We start from the raw sequence: 17867 nt of genomic DNA, 5'->3' as shown, positions 1-17867 counted from the left end.
ATTCCATTGGTCACAGTTTATACAATGTGTCAGTGTTCTCATCGTGTTTATTATGTGTCATATTTCCATTGATCTAGCTTCCCTTACCCCTTTGCTTTCTCATCTTTGCTTTTGGGTAGGTGGTGTTGACTGGTCGCGTACAGTTAATTGTTTAAGGCAGCACATTACTCATGGATGATACTATTTATTTTTTATGCCAATCTATTATTTGGCTGGATGGTGACCTACAGAAATAGCTTCAACTCCACATTCAAACAGTATCTTAGGGTGATAGTCTCAGGGGTTCCTCTAGTCTGTTGGTCCAGTGGGTCTAAAGGTCTTGAGAAATTTGAATTTTGCTCCTATTCCAGGACCTTTTGTGTCCCTCGTTTCAGGTTAGTCTTGTGGACTTGTTTCTTTTTTGAGCTTTGATTTTCTTCCTTTCTCTTTTTCTCTGTATGAGTGGAGACCAATGGATGGCCATTGACAAGCTTTTATGACCCCAGATGCTACTCACCAAAATAGGATGTAGTGCATTTTCTTTATGAACTTTACATTATGCCAATAACTAAGTCGACTCGTGAGACTATGGTCCCAAGCCTTGTAACCCAGTAAACATATCCATGTACAATTGTTTGGATATGTCTTAAGAAACCTCATAGCTCTGTCCTGTATGTGGGAGGGTAAGTAAGAAAATACTGCTACAAAATCATAGAAACCTTTTGTAAAAACAGCATGGAGGCCATGTCTGACTTCTTCCACCTTCAGGAGAAAAGAGAGTCCAACTTAAAAACAACCCAAGGCCAATTTCTGTGAGGCAGGGAGAGGTCAGGCATGCCCTCCATCCTAAAGCCATTTTTTTATTCTGACACCAACCACCCCTCTCGTAGCACTCTTATTCTCTGCTGGGTTTAATATCTGTTGCAGTTGCCATACAGAATTCATAAATAGTATTCATGAATATGGGGTTTATCAGGGAAGTGAACAATTTACAGTTCAGGATCAGAAACAACTCAGTATACAGCAGTTCTCCAGTCAGGAAGGCCCTTTCTCAGCTGTACTATAGGCACACTCTTGGCCTCTTCTGCTCAGCCACGGGACTCTTTGGCTTCTGCCCTGCTCCAGCAAGTGTTACAAAGTTCCTTTAATGTTGTCTGTAAATACCCAGAGATTATATTCTGTAGTCTAGTCCCTGCTCGAAGATGCTCAGCTGTACTCCATCCCAGGGTCAGGAAGCTAATACTCTGTTACTCTGTACTGTTGCCACCTGTCGAGGCAATCCTCTGCTCATGGCTTGTCTTTCTTGATGGTCTTGGGATCTTCTGTTTCTGAGATCATTCCTTTTGAACCTAGCAGAAGGGCAAATCCAAGCAGTCCCTGCATTAGAGTCCCACAGACCCTGTTTGCATGGTCCCTTTCAGACATTTGATAAGAGTTATGAAGACAAAGAGTAGAAGAGCCATGAGTAAATCTACTTTACCATACCTTTATTTTATAAAAATAACAATATGTAAAGTTACTAATTCTCAACATACCCTCCATCTATCTAGGTCTATATACTTCTGAATGTGGTGTTTCCAGCTAAATACTATAACAAAGTGTGCAAAGACCTGGAATTAGAAAACCAAAAGGGAATAACACGTTCATCATTTCTCAAGTTTAGGAAACTGAAGAAAAAATTCAAGCCTCTACTTGTAATATTGAAGGATTCTCTGGGAACCAAATTATTGAATGATGCAGAAAACCTCAAAAGAAGATAGAAGGAATATACAGAGTTACTGTACCAAAAAGGCATGGTTGATCATGCTCAACCATTTCAAGAGGTAGCATATGATCAAGAGCCAGTGATACTGAAGGAAAAAGTCCAGGGTGCATTGAAGACATTTGCAAAGAGCAAGTCTCCAGAAATAGATGGAATACAAATTAAAATCTTTCAACAGACTGATGATGCACTGGAGGCACTCATTTACCTATGCCAAAAAATTTGGAAGATAGTTACCTGTTCAGTTGATTGGAAGAGACCCATATTTGTGCCCATTCCAAAGAAAGGTGACCCAATAGAATGTGGAAATCTTCAGACAGTATCATTAATATCACATGTGAGTAAAATTTTACTAAAGATAATTAAAAAATGGCTGCAAATGTACAATGGTGGAACTGTCAGAAGTTCAAGCTGGATTCAGACAAGGAAGGACTTAGAACGAGGCGTAACATTTCTGATGTCAGCACTTGGCTGAAAACAGAGACTACCAGAAAATGTTTATCGTATTTTATTGACTATACAAAGGATTTTGATTGTGTGGATCAGGACAAGCTATGGACAACATTGCAAAGAACGACTATTCTGGAACACTTAATGAGGAATCTGTACATAGAACAAGAGACAATTGTTCAAACAGAACAAAGAACACTGAATAGTTTTAAATTAGGAAAGGTATGCGCCAAGGTTGTTTTCTTTGACCATACTTAACTCAATCTGTATGCTGAGCAAATAATCCAAGTAGTTGGATTATATGAAGAAAAATGTGGCTTCAGGATTGGAGGAAGACTCATTAACAACCTGTGATATGCAGATGAAACAGCCTTGCTTGCTGAAAGTGGAGAGGATTTAAAGTATTTACTGATGAAGATCAAAGACTACAGCCTTCATTATGGGTTGCACCTCAGTGCAAAGAAAACAAAAATCCTCAGCACTGGACAAATAACAACACCCATTTTAATGGAGAAAGGATTGAAGTTGTCAAAGACATCATTTTGCTCGGATCAATCATCAGTACTCAGGGAAGCAACAGTCAAGAAATCAAATGATGCACTGCATTAGGCCAGTCTGCTGAAGAAGAAGTGTTGAAGAGCAAAGATGTCAATTTGAGGACTAAGGTGCACCTGGCTCAAGCCATGGTATTTTCAGTAACCTCATGTGCATGTGAAAGTTGGTCAGTGAATAAGAAAGACTAGAAGAATTGTTACATTTTGAGTTATGGTGTTGGATGAGAATATTGAAAATACCACGGACTGCCAAAAGAACAAATAAAGCTGTGTTAGAAGAAGTATAGCCAGAATTCTCCTTTGAAGTCAGGTTGGCCACACTTTGTCTCTCATACTTCGGACACATTGTCAGGAGGAACCAGTCCCTGGAGAAGGAGATCATGTTTGGTAAAGCGGAGGGTCAGAGAAATAGAGGAAGACACTTCCTAACAAGATGGATTGGCACAATGGCAGCAGCAATGGGCTCAAATGTAGCAATGATTATGAGGTTGGCTCAGGACTGGGCAGTGTTTCGTTCTGTTGTGCATAGGGTTACTATTAGTTGGTTCTAACTCGATGGCACCCAACAAGAATAATAGCCCTTCCCTGAAGAATTCTCCACTCTTCAATTTGGTAGTTTTAGCATCCTTGAGGGACTCAAATCACATTCCTTTGAAACGTTCTTTGAGTTTGGGGAACAAAAAGATACCTTCAAGGGCAAGGACAGAACTGAAGAGAAGGGATAGGGTAAGGTTTTCCAATGAAATTCTATAGGACAGTCCTTGCTACTCAAAGAATGAGCAGGTACATGGTTATGATGGAAAAAGATTCCTTGACACAACTTCCCTGACCTTTTCCTTCAGTTTTCTTAAAACTTCTTCATAATAAGCCTGTGCCCTCAAAAAAATTACCTGTGCCTTTATCAAAATTACCCCTTTTTGAAGTTCCAAAAAACAGTGACCATAACCTTCATGGTCTCTTTGATTGGTCATCTTTTCCACCCTTTGAAAGATTCCACCATCTCTTTAATGTCTTCCATCATGAATTAAATGAGAAATTATGTAATACTCCTGTATCTCATTTATCACTCTAGCACATATGTTGTTGTTACTAAGTTGGTACTGACTCATAGCAACCCTATATAAGGTTTCCGAGGAACTGCCGGTGAACTTGAAACGCCAACCCTGCGGTTTAAAGCAACCTTACAGTCCAGCACATTAACCTGCAGCGCCATACCAGGACTCCCCAGCACATGTAGAGGATTGCTATGTAATTTCTAGTATATGTAGTATGGTTGTTGTTGTGGTTAGGTGCCATTGAGTCGGTACCTACTCATAACGACCCTATGTACAACAGAATGAAACACTGCCCAATCCTGGGCCAACCTCACTACTGTTGCCACGCTTGAGTCCATCGATGCTGCCACTTGGCCAGTCCATTCTCATTGGGGGTGTTCCTCTTTTTCTCTGACCCTCCACCTTAGCAAACATGATATCCTTCTCCAGCAACTGGTCCCTCCTGACAATATGTCCTAAGTATGAGAGACGAAGTTTGGCCATCCTGGCCTCCAAGAGCTCAAGCACTCTGGCTGCACTTCTTCCAAAACAGATCTATTGGTTCTTTTGGCAGCCTATGGCACTTTCAATACTCTCCTCCTACACCATAACTCAAAAGCATCGATTCTTCTATGGTCTTCCTTATTCACTCACTGCTCAGCTTTCGCATGCATTTGAGGTAATTGGAAATACCGTGGCTTGGGTCAGGCGCACCTTAGTCTCTCATTTAATTATGGTGCCATACTTACTCTTAGTTTGGCCCAGGATCGGGCAGTGTTTCGTTCTGCTGTACATAAGGTTGTTATGAATCGGTACCAACTCGGCAGCACCTAACAACAACAACAAGCCAAGGCCCCCTCAGAAATGGAAGACTTTTAAGTTTCTCTTTTGGAACAATAGTTGTCTCTTGGATAAATTTTGCAGCCTTTCATTAGCAAGCATTTAGTGACTGTCTAGGATGCAGTAGGAATTTAGTAACTGTTTAATTCATTTGAATGCCTAGAGGATGTTTTTATTATTCTAGTCACAGAGGCCTGATGTAGCATTGTGGGTTAATGCGCCAGACTGCAAAGCCATTTGAACTGCAAGGTTGATGGTCCAATTTCACCAGCCATACCTCAGGAACCCTGTACAGGGTTGCTATGGGTTGGAACTGACCCAACAGCACTTAACAACAGCAACAAGTCACAGAGGGATTGGCATGCCAAGTCTTTGCTTATTATTCCTTACTTTCTATGTCAGGGACAGAGAATTGTCAACTGTTGTTGCCAAAGTAGTCAACAGACACATATGGGGGAATGAAGATGTGTGCTTCTTGTGCTGCTAAAATCTCACAGGCAAGAACAGTAGTGTATAAAAGGGCAGCAAGGAGACCTTTTCCCTGTAATACTTTGATATATGTGGCCACCATATTTTCTCCCATAAATGGTCTTTTGATGATAAATAACATCTTGATAAATGGAGAAAAGATTGAAGTTTTGTTGAAGACTTCATTATGCTTGGATCCAGAATCACCAATCATAGAAGCAGCAGTCAAGAAAACAAATGACGTATTGCGTTAGGCACATCTGCTGTGCAAGACCTCTTTAAAGTGTTAAAAAGCAAAGATATCAGTTTGAAAACGATAAAGTGTGTTTCAAATTCTATTAGCCAAATAACTTCTGAGCTTCCAAGTCATGCTATTTTCAATACCTCTTAAACATGTGAAAGTTAGACAATGAATAAGGAAGACTGTAGAAGAATTGATGAATTTGAGTTATGGTGTTGGAGGAAAATATTAAAAGTACCATGTACTGCCAGAAGAACAAACAAGTAAGTCTGTGTTGGAAGAGGTACAGACAGAATGCTTCTTAGAAACCAGGATGGCCAGACTTCGAGCATGTTGTCAGGAGGGACCTGTCCCTGGAGAATAGCATCATGCTTGGTAAAGTGGAGGGTCAGTGAAAAAGAGGAAGAACCCAATGAGATGGTTTGTCACAGTGGCAGCAGCAATGGACCAACAATTGTGAGGCTGGCGAAGGACGGGACAATGTTTCTTTCTGTTATGAATAGGGTTGCTAAGAGTTGGAACACACTCGATGGCACTTAACAACACCATAATTGGTATATGATTATCAGACTCCAAATTATAAATCTAAAGTCCTCAGTTTCTAAATTTGGTAAAAAAAATTAGCAATATAAAAATGTGTAGGCATTACCGAATAAGTCATTCATTTTGGATGCAGGTAACTTAGAGCAAAGATAATAGAAAAACAATTCAGGCTACATAAGATCGTTGTTGTTAGGTGCCGTTGAGTCGATTCCGACTCAGCAACCCTGTATAGGGTTTCCGAGATGCTACTGATAAGTTTGAACCACCAACCTTGTGGTTTAAACTGACCTTGTGGTCCAGTGCATTATCCTGCAGCGCCACACCAGGACTCCATACCAGTTATAGGTGAGTTATGACAGATTCTGTATCATATCGCTCAGGACTCTGTCCTAGGACACAGCTGGATGCCATATCAAGAACACAGGATTATTTGTCAGAAGAAGATTCACACTCAGATTTAGCTAGTTCTAAAGGAGCTCTGGTAGCGTAGTGGTTACGAATCGGGCTGCGAACCTTAAGGTCAGCGGTTCGAAACTACCAGCCGCTCCGCGGGAGAAAGATGAGGCTTTCTACTCCCGTAAAGATTTACACCCTCAGAAACCCTGTACAGGGTCGCTATGGGTCGGAACCGACTCGATGGCACTTAACAACAACAACAACAACAACAAGTCCTGGTGTGATGCTGTAGGATAAGTACTGGACTGTTAACTTCAGGGTCAACAGTTCAAACCTCCCAGCCTCTCCTCAGAAACCCTGTACAGATCACTATGAGTTAGAATCGACTCGACGGCACTTAACAAGAACAACAGTCAATTGGCCAAATAACTGCTGAGCTTCTGCTTCCTTGTGATTGATGTGAAAATAATACAAGGGTACTTTTAAGTCAATTGAAGACTTCCATTTATCTTTTAATTCCAGTTTTCCATGAACTTTCTGAAGTCCCTTCATAGTTCTACTATCAAGTGTTTTTGTGAGAAATATAGCAAGGTGTAACTAGTGCTCAATAAACATTAGGTATTATAACTTGATATTAGTAATATGTCAATATAAATTTAATACAAAGTAGTTTTTAATTTTAAGTTGAGACAAATGCCCTTGAACTCATTTGCTGTTCTTAATAAATTAGATATTTTAATAAACTTCATTTTTTGCATGTTAATATAGAGAATGAGTGTTACCAAACCCAGATTCTAAGTAAAAATATTTGTATCAGTGGTTTAAAGTAATCACAAGAGGCTTTGTGGTGAAAGTGAAACTTAAACTAAGGCTTATAAATTGGAAATAGGCTTGAGGAAGATAATTAAGTTGAGAACGCCCACAAGAGTTATCCTAGAGATAGGAGTGAATATGTATGGCATGTCTTGTTGTTAAGTGCCTTGGAGTTGGTTCCCACTCATAGTGATCCCTGTATAGGGTTTCCAAGCAACAGCCGGTGAGTTTGAACTTCTGACCTTGTGGTTCAGACTGATCTTTCAGCCCAGTGCTTTATCCGACCAAGCCACGCAAGGACTTCATGGCGTATCTAGGGACATTGCCTTTCAAGTGAACGTTAAATATTGTTCACTTGAAAGGACCAAGCTGGTGTATTCATGGCATGTCTAGGGGCAATGAACAGACTCACTGAGTCCTTTAAAGTGAACAGTATTTACTGGAGGAGCAAGATCTTCCAGTCTCATAAGGAGACAAGACAAACCTTGTAAAAACTAGCTATGACTAGTGATGTGGAGAACCAAGGGCGTTTGTATTCACTGAACCTTGTTTGTATTAAGTAATTAGATGGTAATGGTTGTAATTAGGTGATGGTTCTTATAAAATGTGATACAGCTTCATATTAGTGCAGCAAAGTAAACTTTATAAAATGTTTTATATGTTCCTATCAGGTTAAACATCTGCTGTATTCAATATGAAGACTAAAATCTTCCCCACCGCACCCCCAACTTGCTTGTGGCTAAGTTAGCTTTCGATCTTTCTCTCTGCTTCCTTATCTTCTTCATCTGTGACAAAGTTGGATCTGAAAGGTTTTGAGCTGATGGAATATTACTATAGCGTTCTTGAGATCTGTTTGTAGAATGAGACCTCAAAGTATCTCTGTGTCGCGACCTTAGGATGATAAGGTGATTGTCACACTGTCACAGTGTAGCAGCACTGTGTGTCATCAAGCAGAGGCTGGGGGAAGGGGAATCAGCCTCCTAGGTGGCAGGCAGCATGGCCTGGGAAAGAGATTAGCTATAGTCACACTGGCAATTGCTTAAAAAGTCCTGGGATAGCCTGTTGTTTCAGCTATCTAAAGAAGATAGAAGGGGCAACAATTTCTGCTTACGAAAAATTGGAAAATTCAAAGTATCCTTTTAAATCTCTGTCACTCTGGCTCTCACAATAGGTGAGCGCTCCCAAGTCTATCTTGCTGTTCAGATTGAAATAGGATAGGGGGATAGAAAAGTTAGCCAAGTCAGGGGGACACAGTGTGTAGCTCTCCACCCTGACAGCTGAGAAAGTACCTTAAATTACCTTGTAGGGAATCAATCCCAGAACAGAAATTGGGAAATGGGACTTATTTTGTATGGATGAACTCTAGGCCCTAGACTCTAAAATGCTGTGAGCATTCATTAAGCACATGAGAAGGGAAGGGACCCTAGGGACCCTTACACATCCATGGTTTGGCTTGGCTCACTAAGAGGTCCTGCCTTACCTCTTGCTAACTTGTGACAACTCTGGTTATGTGCTCCAAAGTTAGACTCTCTGTCTATGGTAGAGATAGATGGATTATCTAGAAACTGTAGGGATTTTTAAGATTGGATTTATAGAATAAGAAAACCTTTGACAGTAAGTTTTACTTGTCAGTTTATCAGAGACTGGCAGTTGAAAAACCTATGATTTTGAGCCATAAATACAGAATTGGCACCAGATGGCAGTCTTTTTGTGGGACATTTAAGCGTACTCAGATGAGTGTCTAAGATGAAATCACAACGATTATTTTTTGGTTTTCAGCTAAAAAAAAAAAGTAAATCATGTTAGAGTAATGACTTGAATAGAAATTAAACACATACTTAATTGAACTTGTGTAGTTGACTAGATAGTCTTACCTGATGATTAAGACAGTTTTTCTTATCTCTGTTACTCATCTTTGAATTTCTATTTCTCAACATATAGTCTAGTAGGTTCTTGATGGATGTTTAATGAATGGATTTGGCTGTATTTAATAGAGATAGTCCCAGCAAACACATGGCAGATGCAGCTAAATGATGAAGACACACTTCCCCACTGAGGTCTGGTGGTAATCTTCTTAAAACAGCATTAGACACACCTATGAGTCAGAGCCAACTCTATGGCACTTAACAACAACAACAACTATTATTCTAATGGGATTGTCATGGAGACAAAACTGATTTGTCATCTTGAATCTAGGCATAAATAAGTACTCTGAGAAATTAAACATGTATAATTCGTTTTAAAATATTTTATTGATTAATATTTATAAATATATATGTAGTTTTGCTATTTTAAGCATGCTATTCAGGGACATTAATTACATTTGCCATGTTGTCCAGCCATCACTGTTATTTCCAAAAGTTTTTAATTACTCCAAACCAAACCAAACCAAAGCTGTTGCAATCAAGTCGATTCTGGCTCATAGTGACTCTGTAAGAAAGAGTAGAACTGCCCCATAGGGCTTTCAAGGCTATAAATTTTTTAAGGATGCAGACTGCCAAATCTTTCTCCCACAGAGAGGCTGTTGGGTTCCACCAACTTTCCTGTTAGCATTGAGCATTTTAACCATTGTGCAACTTGGGCTTCAAAAGAAAGTCAGTATACCTTAAATAGTAGACTCCCATTCCTCACCTACAACTCCTGTAACCACTAATAGCTTTTGCATTGTTGCTTCTGTCTATTCTAGACATTTCGTATAAGTAGGATCATATAATATTCAAGCCACCATTTTTTTCCTTAGTGAAGGGCGTCTATTAAAGAAGATACTTTGGTGGTAGAGCAGCTGTGCAATTAGCCCTTTTTTCTTTCGTTGTTTTTTTTTTAAATGACTACAGTTCGTGAACCATAGTAAATACACTGTACACTGCGTGTAGTGTCCAGCACTTGTGTATATATGTATACATATGAATATATATTCACAACCCAAATCAACCCACTAAACTTCAAGCCAATTCTGAGATATAGTGACCTGATAGGACAGAATAGAAATACTCTCTAGGATTTCAGTGACTGCCATCTTTACAGAATTAGACTGCCATATCTTTCTTTCACAAAATTGCTGGGTGAGTTAGAACTGCTAATCTTTTAAGTTAGCAGCCAAATGCTTACCCACTGTGCTTCCAGGACTTTTACATCAACTATGGGTCGCTATGGGTCGGAACCGACTCGATGGCACACAACAACAACAACAACAATGGGTCTATGGTTCTAACCAATGGTATTTTGAACACAGCTGAAAGTAATAGGGAAGGAAACCAAACCTATTGCCCTTGTCAATTCTGGCATGCCCATATATTACAGAGTAGAATGCCTCCATAAAGTTCTCTTGGCTGCAATCCTTATGGAGAAGTTCACTGGTCCTTTCACAAAGCTGGTAGGTGGATTTGAACTGCCAACCTTAGGATAGCTGCTTATCACAATCCCATAGCATACTTTAGTTTCTTCTTTGTTGATTCACAGTTGGTACTAAGGTTTCACATGAATACATTTATCTGTTTGTTAATTTGTAGCAATAATTGTGATTCTTTTTAAGGGCACAATTAGAGAATGAAAAGAAGAAAAGAGAAATAGCAGAAAAAGAAAAGGAAAGAATAGAACGTGAAAAGGAAGAACTTATGGCACGTCTCAGGCAAATTGAAGAACAAACAATGAAAGCCCAGAAAGGTAAAAGTCTCTTGACAATGGATTCTTAATTGTTGCTTTGTTGTATTTTCTTACTACTATTAACTAATTTATCATATATAATAATTGCCTTTAATTTTGCCAAATTTATTCTTAGCCACCCTAGAGAAAGATGAGGCTTTCTGCTCCCACAAAGATTTTAAAAGCCTCGGAAGCCCTATTCCTATACAGGCTTGCTATGAGTCTGAACTGACTCCAAGGCCCTTTAACAACAATAACAAGTCACATTATAAAACATGTGACTAAGGTAGTTCAGCTGTGTAGTACTTAATGTGTTCTTTTTCTTCATTTACTAAAATGTGCAAATATTTTACATTTCCCCCTTATATATTGTGACTATATATATTAGTTTGTATCTGTTACTGTTCAGGGTTTCATAAAAAGAATTACATTTTCAGTACTTTTATGGCTCTAAACAAAAATATTTTTCTGCAATTAATGGGCATAAGATACTGTGACTATAAAAAGTTTGAAAACTGGCTTTGGAACCCAGCCCTTGACAAAGCTTTTATTCACTGGATTAGAAAATATACAGCACTTAGTTTATGTTTACTTGTACTTTTGATGACATGTTTGCAGGAACCTATTTCCTAGGCAGTTTGTAACAAAGCTTTTACAATGTATGGTCTCTGGTAGCATAGTGGTTATGAATCAGGCTGCGAACTGCAAGGTCAGCTGTTCAAAACTACCAGCTGTTCCGTGGGAGAAAGATGAGGCTTTCTGCTCCTGTAAAGATTTACAGCCTCGGAAACTCTTTATGGGATTGCTGTGAGTCTGAACCCACTCCACGGCACATAACCACCACCACCACCACACATAAAATACATTCAGTTAATAAAGTGTGGCTTTTATTTAAAGTCACTAGGCTGCAACTTGTTAGGGAGGTGCTCTTGAGCAGTGGATTGAATAATTTTGCAATTAATCCACAAACTTGTGTGTCATTTTAATTCCAAGAGTATTTCTAAGAGAAGAAATGGAAAGATCCTGAATTTTAGTCTGACACATTAGAAGCCTCACTTCTCTGAACTAGAGAAGACCTAGAAACTGTTTAGTTTCAAGTCCTGGGGTGGTGAAGAGACTGGCTTCAAGTCCACAACTCAAGGGCAGACTTGTTTCCTGAAATCCAAACTGGTACTAATTCTGCTTCTAAGCATCTTTCTTTTTAAAAAAATCTATCCACTTCAACATTTATTAAGTTTATTTTGTGCGGTAGTCTAGCAATACAAACATAAAAGGTAAATGGGAGTGTATATAAAATCTATATAATAAACAGAAATAAGATATAAATAAATATATTAAAAAGATGAGGGTAGTGTGTACTGTCGTGAAAAGTATGAGCAATAGTTTAGAGAAGGGAAGATGTAAAAAAGATTTCACATTTGTAGAGTATGTTAAAAAGGGAAGTTTAATATCATTTACATACTGAACTGATTTTAAAGAAAGGATTAAATGGGATCTCTGTTTTCATTTAAATAGTACCTTTTCTGAGAATAGCTGTTTACTAAGTCTTTCAATTTCATTTATTTAGGATGTATAATAAAAATATTAGTGATTTACATATAGAAAACTCATCAAGTAAAGAAGCATTAAAGAATTTAAGGAAGATAGAACATCCTTATCAAGATATAATTTCCAATCAGTCATCCTAAGGCAAAAGACATCAAATTTGATTTTTTGTTTTTAATTTCAGATAATAAAGCTTTCTCACATTGTTCTAAATTTTGCATGATTGTCTTGTAATTTATGGTAAATTCTCATCCAAGTACAGTAACTGAACATACATATATACATAAGGTGTGATATTTAGTAGGTAGATAAAACTATACTTTTTTTAGGGGGTGGGTAAAAGGAACTTTTCTATATGTCTTATTGCCATTTTATTTCTTTTTAATTTTATTATTTATTAACCAAATAAATCATGGTTCATTAGTCATTCTACCATTTTACACTTCTATAATATACCATTGTTCCATTAATCTCATTTATCTTTTTTCCCTTTTTTTTAACCCACTTTACGATATGAGGGGGCTTCAGAAAGTTTGTTGAAAAGTTGAATAAAAAAGGTTATGGAATTTTTCCTCAAACTTTTTGAAGCCCCCTCATAGATTGGTGACTGTATTTTTATATACAATATGACCAGGTCTGCATTCAGTTTTGACAAATATCCAAGTAAATTGTATTTTCAGGGTGCTTCTCACCCCCCCCCCCATTTGTGTCTTTATTGATTATAGGTTGTTGTTTTTTTTTAATGTTTTATTTTTCCTGTGTTTTGTCTAATATTTTTCATTTTAGTTACTTTAACATCCTTATTTCTTAACCCCAGTGTCAGAATGAGTATGGAACTTTTCTGTATTGTGTTTCACGCTCTTATTTTGGGCATGGATGGGGGGGAGGGGGAGTCAGTATGTTTAATAATTTATGCTTGAATGCTCAAGTATTGTTTGTGAAAATCTATAGGGACTTTGGATGATGTTGTTCTTTAGAGAGGATTTCATATTTTTTTTAGTTGAACTAGGTTCAGGCTGTTAAGATTGATTTCTTTGTGATTTTTCTTCACCACTCTTTGGTGTGTCATATAAAAGACTAGAATATTTATTTGTTATATATATGTGTATATATACACACATATACACACACACATATATATATATATATAGATATATAGATATATATATACACACATACATATATATATATATATACAGTTCAGCGCTACCCTACAGTGCCACACCAAGACTCCTTTAATCTTGTTCTTGCTGTTAAGTGCTATTGAGTCGGTTCTGACTGATAGTGACCCTGTATAGGGTTTCTGAGGAGCGACTTGTGAGTTTGAACTGCTAGCCTTGCAGTCCAGTGCTTATCCTGCAGTGCCACATCTTAATCTTTGTTGTTGTTAAGTGCTTTCAAGTCAGTTCTGACTCATAGTGACCCTTAATTTTACAGGTCCCTAATCTCAATCTCTGATTCCCCAGCTGCAAGAACATATTGATCACTCAGGTCTTTAGCCTCTTACAGCTGCTTTATTTTCATAGTGTCTTACCACATAATGAGTGCAGTTGAAGAGTTGCAAGACTGAGGAAAACTAGTACATTCATTATTGTTCACTCCTCTTCAGGATTTCGGCCTCCTAAACCTTGGCTGTTTTGGCAGTCCCTGCTGTATTCTATTCTCTACTGGGAATAGGCAAAGTGTCTATTTTTGTATGCAAAATAAACAGATATACAACATATACACAAACATATTCTTGTTTCTACTTTTGTACACAAAAAAGTAGTGTACTAAATAAACCTTTTGCTCCTTGCTTTTTTTTTTTTTTTTTTTTTTTCAATTAGCAATACATCTTGAATAATGACTCCAAATTCATTGTGGAGTTTTTTTTTTTTTTAGTGATGATATAATCCTCCATTTTGTTTAGATGTACTACAAATACAGGTATGCATCCCTTCTTAATATCTGTTTGTCTGACTGCATATTTGTCTATGGTCCCGTTAAGTTTTTTTTGTTTTGTTAAAGGGAAAGCAACTCTCTTTTTGTTTATTATTGTCCCCTAATGGTGTGGCGTTGTAAGTTAAATCACTGGACTGCAAGGTCAGTTTGAAGCTCAAGATTGGCAGTTCAAACTCACCAGCTGCTCCTCAGAAACCACCCTTTACAGGGTCTCTATGACTCAACAGTACTCAACAACAACAAGAACAATGGTTTTAAAGACCCCACACCCAGACTTGTAGCACTGGGCCATAGATAGGATACATGCTGTGAGGCAGAGGATATGGCTCTGGGCATGGGTTCTCAGGCTTTGTAGGCAGCGGGCCAGGGCTTTGGGGTCAGGCTGCTGCTGCTCAAGTGGGCAGAATAGCAGGTGTGACCGGGCACATGCTACTCCTTCCCCATTTGTCTCTCAGTCACTGCTACTGCCAGTACCCATTCCTCTGGCCTTTGCCCTCAACTTTAGTAGCAGCTGCAGCAGCAAGTACAAACAGAACAGGCTCCCATAAAATGTTAGTATTGTGTTTGCATAGTGTCCAGTTTCACAAAATGATCATGGATATTAAGTAGTAATACATACCTATATTTTAAAATTGCTTTTTAAGTGAGTAATTTGTGTTCATATTCTTAATTTATGATTTCTAAGAATTTTGGTAAAATTTTTCATTTCCTTTTTTTTTTTTCTCCAAAATAGTAACTTTCCCAGGGTAATTTTAAAAAGAGAGAGAGAGACACTTTATAATGAACTATTGCCTTTAACTGGAAAGAGGAAGGAAAGTCTGTAGTCCTTTTGGGATATTGTGTTAATTAATGCACTCTTTACTAGTAGTACTGCTGTAGTTCCATAGCTTCTAATTAATATTCACTCTTGGGGTAAAATAAATTAAGGTATCATTTGTCTCTCAAAATCTTAGATCTGCCAAAGCCAAGTTATGCTTAGGTTCAAGTCTGATTAAGAAAGAGAAGTTTTTGCAGTTTTGATTGGCTTGAATTTTGAGTACCTTTCCTCATCTACTCCCAATTAGACACCATATCCATCTACATCAGGATGGTGTTTAATGAGAGAAGCAGCTAATTCTCATTAACTTTAACCTTTGTTCTAAAAGAGCTGATTCTCTAACTAAGCCCAATTTATTTTTCCCATGTGCTAAGCTTCATATATTCTAAGTTCTGGAGTTTTTAAACTAGTAGAAAAAACTGGTATTATTCACCTTTTTCATCTGATCCTTCTTTTCAGGTATTGTAATTGGATCCCCAATCTGGTGCTATATTATTGTTTTTTAGAAACATTCAAACTCATAGAGTTTGTAAACTTTTTATCCAAAGCACCAAATAGTAAATATTTCAGGCTTTGTAAGGAGCTCTGGTAGCGTAGTGGTTACGAATCGGGCTGCAGTTCGAAACTACCAGCTGTTCCACGGGAGAAAGATGAAGTTTTCTGCTCCCATAAAGATTTACAGCCTCGGAAACCTTGTACAGGGTCACTGTGAGTCGGAACTGACTCTACCGGACTCAACAACAGGCCATATAGTCCCTTCCACACCTACTCAAGTCTAACTTTGTAACATAAAAGGAGCCATGTTGTTGTTATGTGCCGTGAAGTCGGTTCTGACTCATAGCGACCCTGTCCAGGGTTTCCGAGGCTGTAAATCCTTACAGGAGCAGAAAGCCTTATCTTTCTCCCGCGGAACAGCTGGCAGTTTCAAACTGCTGACCTTGCGGTTCGCAGCCCAATCCGTAACCACTACGCTATCAGAGCTCCTAATCAATATGAAAATGGATGAGATGGTTGTGTTCCAGTCAAGCTTCATTTTTACAAGAAGGCAGTGGGTTATATTTGGCCCACAGACCATAGTGTGCAACCCCTGTACTAACACAGTTAATTGGAAAGGAAAAAAACAGGAAATTCTTACCCTTTCTAGAAGAGATGGAATAAATTTTAGTTTATTTTTGACAATTAAACATTTTTTTATAATCTTTGACTATTTATTAGTATACTATAAACCATCCTGGTGTGGTGCTTTGGAATAATGTGCCAGACTGCAAAGCCTTTTGAATTGCAAGGTCGGTGGTTCAAGCTCACCAGCTGCTCCTTGGAAACCCTATAAAGGATCGCTATGGGTCGGAATCAACTCAGCAGCACTTAACAACAACATAAACCATTCATTGTCCTGGCTATTATTTTAGATTGGATAAGTCTTACAAAAAGATAATAGAAAATTATTAATATAGAGAATGAGTTATTTCAGTTTGTATAACTTTGTAACTCAAACTTATTTCTCTTATTTCATGCTACAGAATGAATTTTTATTACAAAAGAAAAAGAACATTGCTTTTATTTTGTAAACTTGTAATTGTTTGTTTGTTAGATGGATGATGAAGCCATAAACCTGTACAGTTTAATTTATATGTAAATCAACCAGATGGAAAGAACGATGATTATAAGCTGACCACCAGATGAAAATAATAGATAAGCTAGCCTTTATTCTTTATTGTTCATATTTTAGAAAATTCTAAAAGGAATAATCCTAGAATTTAGCTGTGGTAACTTCTAATATTGGAGTCCTTGGGTGGTGTTGCAGGATAAAGCCACTCCTCAGAAACCTTTTACAGGGTCTCTATCAGTTGGGACCAAATCAACAGCACACAGTAAAAACAGCAACAGTGTCTCATATCATATCCATCATCTTTATAGGTAAATGACCACGTAGTAATTTGTCATTTTTTTTCTTATCAAGAACTTAAAGCCTAACCAAGAGCCCTTTTTGTTTCCCAACTCTTACAAATGCACCTGAGTGTTAATTCCAGTTACTTACATTAGTTCTGCCAAGCACCAGTCGCTCCTTGGAAACCCTCTACAGGGTCGCTATGGGTCGGAACTGACTCCACAGCACTCAACAAAAACAAAAAGTTGCTCTGGGAGTCCTGCTGTGGCGCACAAGGACTGCAAGGTTGGTGGTTCAAAATCACCCAGCTGTTCCTCGGGTCTACAGCACCTAATAGGAACAACAACAAGGAGTTCTGAGGTGGTGCTATGTAGGATAAGCACTGGACTGCTAGCCACAAGGTCAGGCAGCTCAAGCCCACCAGCCGTTTCTTGGAAACCGTATACAGGCTTTCTCTAAGAGTCAGAACCATCTTGACAGCACTGAACAACAATAAGGAGCCCTGGTGGCACACTGTAGAATAAGCACTAAACTGTTAACCACAAGGTTGGCAGGTCTGATCCATGAGCCAGTCTCATGGGAGAATGCCGAAGTTTCTGCTCCTGTAAAGATGTACAGCTGCAGGAATCCTATACAGGGTTGCTTTGAGTTGGAAGTGGGAAATGCAGCAAAACTAAAAATGGAGAGTAGAAGCTTGTACTTTATAGTTAGCTTTCAATTTTCATGGCAAATATTTTCACTCTTTCCCCTCTTTTCAGAAGAATACAGAAGGAAACATCATTCCTTGTGGGACATTCTGTTTTCTGATATAAAACCTACTTTCTAGTAAATAGGAATTGTCAGAATAGTATTTAAAATTAGTCCTTAAAATTATTGTAGAACAAGTGTTCTGGTTGTATGCTAGAGTTACTTTCTTTTGCCATTCTCATAGGGGTAAGAAAGGGGATTAATTTA

General features: G+C 38.2%; 1 protein-coding gene across 4 annotated transcripts in view; it reads left to right on the top strand.

Annotated features, from left to right (window-relative positions):
* The window catches only part of RDX (radixin), an 84077-nt gene that overhangs the window by 34423 nt on the left and 31787 nt on the right, over positions 1-17867 (top strand). For 3 of the 4 annotated variants that reach the window (XM_006833805.1, XM_006833806.1, XM_006833807.1), the window contains one exon: positions 10613-10743. The exons of the other annotated variant lie outside the window; for it this stretch is intronic. In XM_006833805.1, coding sequence (XP_006833868.1) covers positions 10613-10743 — 131 coding nt within the window. The remainder of the gene's footprint in view (positions 1-10612; positions 10744-17867) is intronic. 4 annotated transcript variants of the gene reach the window in all.

This window comes from Chrysochloris asiatica, unplaced genomic scaffold (assembly GCF_000296735.1).
Source record: "Chrysochloris asiatica unplaced genomic scaffold, ChrAsi1.0 scaffold00008, whole genome shotgun sequence".
Classification (NCBI taxonomy): domain Eukaryota; kingdom Metazoa; phylum Chordata; class Mammalia; order Afrosoricida; family Chrysochloridae; genus Chrysochloris; species Chrysochloris asiatica.
Note: the sequence above shows the minus strand (reverse complement) of the source record. Positions and strands in the feature narration are given on the sequence as shown.